Source organism: Triticum urartu, chromosome 2 (assembly GCF_003073215.2).
Source record: "Triticum urartu cultivar G1812 chromosome 2, Tu2.1, whole genome shotgun sequence".
NCBI classification, from domain to species: Eukaryota; Viridiplantae; Streptophyta; class Magnoliopsida; order Poales; family Poaceae; genus Triticum; species Triticum urartu.
The window spans coordinates 18592485-18598566 of NC_053023.1; the positions used below are offsets into that span (position 1 = coordinate 18592485).

General features: G+C 41.3%; 1 protein-coding gene across 2 annotated transcripts; it reads left to right on the forward strand.

Moving 5' to 3' along the window:
* The first annotated feature begins 699 nt into the window (after positions 1-699).
* On the forward strand, positions 700-5856 carry LOC125535227 (sugar transporter ERD6-like 5). 2 transcript variants are annotated; one of them, XM_048698280.1, is made up of 19 exons: positions 700-981; positions 1662-1823; positions 2018-2080; positions 2223-2312; positions 2432-2491; positions 2624-2689; positions 2767-2832; positions 2916-2991; positions 3209-3273; positions 3902-3994; positions 4073-4153; positions 4233-4317; positions 4441-4487; positions 4564-4626; positions 4719-4778; positions 4860-4913; positions 5004-5063; positions 5169-5283; positions 5406-5856. In XM_048698280.1, the coding sequence occupies exons 2-19, from the start codon at positions 1689-1691 to the stop codon at positions 5558-5560; spliced, it is 1434 nt and encodes a 477-aa protein (XP_048554237.1). In that variant the 5' UTR covers positions 700-981; positions 1662-1688; the 3' UTR covers positions 5561-5856. The 2 variants fall into 2 exon arrangements, with proteins under 2 accessions (XP_048554237.1, XP_048554238.1); XM_048698281.1 differs by having other exon boundaries at positions 1665-1823.
* Positions 5857-6082: the final 226 nt, after the last annotated feature.

Below are 6082 nucleotides of genomic sequence, written 5' to 3' on the forward strand. Positions count from 1 at the left end.
ACAATAATGAACATCACTGAAAAGCACGAAATAAATGCAGAAAATGAGAACACCACTCTTGACTGGTTCGACAACAAGAAACCTAAACATCTGAGTTACTCTCAATTCACACTTCCAAGCATGTTGTGATAAGTGTTGGTGTAGCATTCTCTCCTTCGTGTGTCTTTCTCCACCCGGACCCAGAAAAAGACGCGGCACAATTTTTCCTTGTCCCTTCTCCCCTTTCTCTCGGCCACCAACCACTATACGAGGACATATTTGATGCACTGTAAATTCTCATGTAAGTGGTGTACCCAAAGTCAAAAAACACATTCCACTAATTTTCAATCAAAATTTCCAAAAATAATTATGGACATGAGCACGATATATATCTTTTGTCCGGATAAAAAAATATTTTACTCAATATTATCCAAAAATAAATTCAACTAACATCTCAAGAAACAAAAATACAAATCATACTACGAATAAAACGAGCTATGAATTGAGCTTATGAATACTATAACAACTGAATTTGTTCATTACGTTCCTCATGCTGTAAGCTTAAGTTCTTCTCTACTCGCAAAAAAAAAAGCTTAAGTTCTTCTCCATCAGGCAAGAAAAAAGTTTAAGTTCTTGTCCGTGCATCGTTGGGTCCCTAGGATGGGAGGGTGTAATCGTAAAATCACGTTCGCAAATGCATATCCTGGGTGAAAGGGAAACGACAAGACGGCGGCTCGAGCGGTGGACAGCGATCTGGAAGCGAGCTAGTCTAGTCTTTCTTGCTCGTCCTTTTCCGACACACAGTCACACCCCTGCTCCTTCTCGCCACGGCCCCCAACCCGCCGCCGGCGACAGGGGATCGATCCCGCCGCCGCACGCCGGAAGAAACCTTCCTGCCCCGGTCAACGCAGTTCCGTCCATCGGTTTCCTCGAGCGGTTTCGCCTCCGGCGTCCGTCGCACGTACCACCTCGCGGCGCCGGCAAGCTTCCCGCCGACTACAGGTACGGAGTAGCTGCATACTACATGTTTCTGCTCCTGGTCATCTGATCCTCATGTTCGCGATGTGCGGCCGCGGTAGTCCCACGCTGTGTTGCCACTCAACTACGCCCAACTAGCCCTATACTACTGCTCTGTTTTTTGCTTGTGCACAAGTCTGACCATATTATGTTCAGAGTTAGTAGTTGCTTACTGTGGTGTGTTAAAATACTCATGTCAGTCTTGGATTGTGCTCACAATTAACTTCTCCCCTGCAACTTGATGAAAGGTGTATGATAATTTCTTGACATGCATGATTAGTGTGGCTGCGCCTGTGAGAGCCTAAATCTGAAGTCTTGCTTGTTTTATGCCTATACATGGTTAGTTAAATCCTTATCACTGAAAAAAAAATACTATGTATTAATGAGAGCAAGCTTGTGACTTCTCTAGATCATGGAAACATCTACTTAGCATCATCATCTCTTACTTCACTGTTCTTGCTATGCTTGTAGTTTATCATTGATGATGTATTTAGTTTCTGAACCAGTGATCATTAGCAATTTATGCTGCTTCCGCTGTTCACTTTTATAAGATGTTTAGACAATTCAGACAACACACAAAATAGATCAATGTCAGCTGTCCAAAACATAGTATAAAAGAGAACGGAGGGAGTACTATGCTTTAACGAAAATGTGGATCGTTTCAGAAGACAACTCTGCTACAGCCAGGCCCTATGTCTACGGAATGGGAGGGAGTAGAATCCAAGAAGCCTCTCTTGGCGGCCGTGAACAACAGAGCTTCTTCAGTTTGGGTGGTGGTCGCTAGCACCGCCGTCGCCGTTGCTGGATCCTTTGTGTTCGGCATCTCGGTATGTAACTCGACTTGTTCAACGGCCAACCATGTCACTATTTTGCATTCTCGAGTAGTGTATGTCTAATTGAGATCCAAGGACAATAATGTGTGACAGTGCTTGCATTTAACTAGGTAGACAACTGTCCTGCTGTTGTTGTAGCACAAATATTTTCAGGTGGAGAACTTAATTTTGATCCCCATGTTTTGCAGGTGGGCTACTCATCACCATCTCAGGAGGGCATCATGCGGGATCTTCATCTTTCCTTAGCTGAGGTACTCACTTATATAACATTTTTGTTTGTTCATCGTGGTGGTTGTTACCTGCTGAGTCAACTTGACATATCATCACTGTAAAGCATCTGCTCTCTCTTTTTTTTTTGCGGGTAAAGCATCTGCTCTTTTAACCATCATGCAGTATTCTGTCTTTGGCTCAATATTAACGATAGGAGCTATGCTGGGCGCTATTGTCAGTGGTACCATAGCAGATCGAGTTGGTCGAAGATGTGTAAGTTTCAATCCCATTTCCATCCTGCTAATTAAACCATCTAACGAGCGTGTACTTGCCAAAACAAATCATTTGTAGCCTTTCAAGTCTCGACTAACTGACTTCATCTTGATGTGCAGGCAATGGCAATATCAGATGTGTTCTGCATTCTTGGATATCTCCTTATAGTCTTTTCTAAGGTCCCCTCCCTCAGTTCTCTATGTATCTCTACTTCAGTGTGCATTTCAGTACCTACTGTAACTTTGAAGGGAATAACACTCCTTAGTTCATCCTGTAATTTGTTTCCTTCTTTTCTGTATATTCTTCTGTAGAACTCTGTGTGGCTTGACCTTGGGAGGCTCTCAATTGGATGTGGAATTGGCCTTCTTTCATATGTGGTGATTATAGTAAACAAAACTCCCATCTTGTTACTTTCTCCAACGAATTTGGTCTGAAAGTTCTGTTACCTTAACAGGTCCCAGTATATATATCAGAGATAACACCCAAGAATCTTAGAGGACGGTTCGCAGCTGTAAACCAGGTTTGTACTAAACCAGGGAGATTTCATTACTGACTATAGATTTTTTTTTTACCTTAAGAACGCAAGTACCTCCATTTCTGCAGCTTATGATATGTTGCGGGGCATCCCTTGCGTATGCTCTGGGGACCTGCATCACCTGGCGTACCTTGGCAATCGTCGGTACATTAATTTGTTTGAATGTACTTTTCTGCCATTCATATAAAAATGAGCTTAGATGTTTAGGACATGTCTGCTGTGTGAGGAGCCCACAGTGCACCAATTTTCACTGGTTTTTGTTTCAACCTAACATATAGGCTTCCAAATGCATCCGCTTGTATAACTAGAAATTAGGTGCATATTGGTATGTATAAATAAATGCTAGCTGTTTCTTTTGTAGGAGTGATACCATGCTTACTGCAGCTGGTTGGCCTTCTTGTGATTCCAGAATCTCCCAGATGGCTGGTAAGTAGCTTTACTTGTACTGTTGATACTTGCTGAATCGCTTGCTTCCATCCATTTCTGGAATTACTTGCCAATTATGGCCTAGTGAATAGTAGAACTGTAGAAACACTTCTACATATATACATGAATACACGCGCCCTCCTGATCGTTCGTGTGTAGGGTAACTGTACAGTTCTTTTGTTTCCTTTCCTGTTTGCTCTGCTTTTGGGGGTTAGCTCTGTTTTCTGGTTGTATGCTTAGTGTTTTCAGTTTTTTGCCTCTGGCTTTGTTTTCTTTTGCTGTTTTTCCTTTAAGACCCCTGCCATATCATCTTTGTCTTCTTCTAAAATAGAAGACACACATTTTTATGTGTTTGAGAAAAAAACATATATAGTAGTACTATGTGGCATTGACAAACTTAACATGATCATTTCTTAACATTCCGTCAAGTTCATATGCAAGGGAGCAGATTTTGGGGTAACAACAATTTCTATAAATATTCAGTTTGAGACCTAAGTTTAATGTGTCCAAACAAATTGAAATAAGTGTGAAATCATCTTGTCATATATCATAGCTGCTCTAAGATCTGTATTCATTAGATGGAGCCTACAGTTTTGCCCTTCTTTGAGAGAAAACCCATGCATTTCAGGCTAAGATCGGACACTCAGGTGCACTTGAGGAAGCGTTACAGATGCTAAGGGGAAAAGAAACTGACATCTCCGAAGAGGCAGCAGATATTAAAGTATCAACTATTTTAGTACTTGAGAACACCAACTTATTCATTCGTTGCTAAAATGTTTAGCTCATTATATATGGTCAGGATTTCACAGAACAGCTTCAGCACCTGCCACAGTCAAAGATGTTGGACCTATTTCAGAAGGATTATATTCATGCTGTCACCGTAAGTATGCTAGTTATGCATTTCTGGCTACAAAGGAGATGATTATGCGTAATTCTCTAAGATATCAAGTTTCTTCCAGGTTGGAGTTGGGCTAATGGTCCTCCAACAGTTTGGTGGAGTGAATGCAATCTGCTTCTACGCCAGTGAGATATTTGTTTCGGCTGGTAATGAACTTTAGCAACCTGTTCCCTTAACTTTCTCATCCTTACTGCTTTTATTTACTAGGCATATTTTTTACCATGTGTTACTTTTGCGTACTACTACTAACTATCCATGACGTGAATCAGGTTTCTCGTCAGGGAACACTGGAATGCTCGCTATGGTTGCAGTTCAGGTATTTAATCATGGCCCTTATGCAGTTTTTTTTTTTTTGCTTCTCAGTACTCACTGATTTTATGGTGTCCTTGTAGATTCCGATGACGGCACTTGGGGTGCTTCTGTTGGACAAGGCTGGAAGGAGGCCACTTCTGATGGTAAAAAAAGATACACAGGTTTTTGATAGTTGAAAAATGATACAATTAGTAATGAATTCTAAGGCTGTTTGTTTCATGCTGCAATGCCCCAGGTCTCTGCAGCTGGGACATGCCTGGGTTGCCTACTAGTTGGCCTGTCATTCTTGTCCAAGGTTTGAATTTACTGAAACTGATATCATCCTCATAAGAAGGCCACACATATGATATTATATAATTTACTCTTTCTTGAACAGGAACATCATTGGGCGAATAACCTCAACGTGGCGTTGGCATTGACGGGGATTCTGGTATATACCGCATCTTAGTTTTAACTTCTTTTTCAGCAATGCTGCCAGATGTCTAGCCATTGTAAACATCTCTGTTGCTTTGGAAACCAGATCTTCAGTGGATCTTTCTCACTGGGTATGGGAGGAATTCCATGGGTTATAATGTCAGAGGTGCCTTTTCTTCTGTTAACAAACGATTAAAAGAATTATTACTGTACCCCAATGTATACTCGTGGTATGAATGAATTTGACCACAATCCATCGCTGGACATGCAGATCTTCCCCATACACATGAAAGGGTCAGCAGGAAGCCTGGTGACCTTGGTGAGCTGGCTCGGCTCATGGATCGTCTCGTATGCCTTCAACTTCCTCCTGCTGTGGAGCTCCTACGGTAAATATATTTGTTGCATAGAAAATGGACCTTCTGATCAAAAGTATAGTTCCGGTTGACCAGAAGCTTTGCTGATGTTTTTGTTTTGTTTTGCCTGTACACCATCGACGGGTTAATTTCAGGTACATTTTTCATGTTTGCGAGCATTTGCGGTCTGACTGTTGTATTTGTGGAGCGGCTGGTACCAGAGACTAAAGGAAGGACCCTGGAAGAGATTCAAGCGTCCATGAACTCGTCATTGACGCCAGTTTCTTCTGGAATTAACCGAGCTGCATAAATTAATTACTCCCTCTGTTCCATAATTATTGTCGTGGTTTTAGTTCAAATTTGAATTCTTGTCATGGTTTTAATTCAAATTTGAACTAAAACCACGACAATAATTATGCAACGAAGGGAGTACATGGCTTGATTTCCCTTTTTGTGTTACGTTTCAGTATGTATCTGGGATTGTGAGCCTAAATAGAATATTTAAACGGATGTGGCTAATTAAAGAAAGGATTACGGGTAAACCGGTGGAATAACTAAAAGAAAGATTGTGGTCTTTAATAAATTCTACATGAAGGATTTGAGCTACTACCTCCGTCTCAGTGTACGAGTCATTTGTGTACGTCTAGGTCATCGATTTGAGGAATTAAATATGTGTTATATGTCATGAAAAGTATATCACTAGATTTTTATGTTGGAGTATAAGTGAATTGTCCACCTTTCCTCATCAGCTTAAGCTTTTGAGTTGAACTGGTTGGTGCATGCAACTGTAACGCCCTTGATGCGACTATAGCTCCCACGTGTCGAGGCACGA

Excerpts from the sequence above, each read along its gene's own strand:
- LOC125535227 (XM_048698280.1), top strand. The coding sequence starts at position 1,689 with ATGTCTACGGAATGGGAGGGAGTAGAATCCAAGAAGCCTCTCTTGGCG. Across the intron at positions 2,690-2,766 it reads TTGGCCTTCTTTCATATGTG|GTCCCAGTATATATATCAGA; the intron begins GTGATTATAGTA and ends TTACCTTAACAG. Across the intron at positions 5,284-5,405 it reads CCTGCTGTGGAGCTCCTACG|GTACATTTTTCATGTTTGCG; the intron begins GTAAATATATTT and ends GGTTAATTTCAG.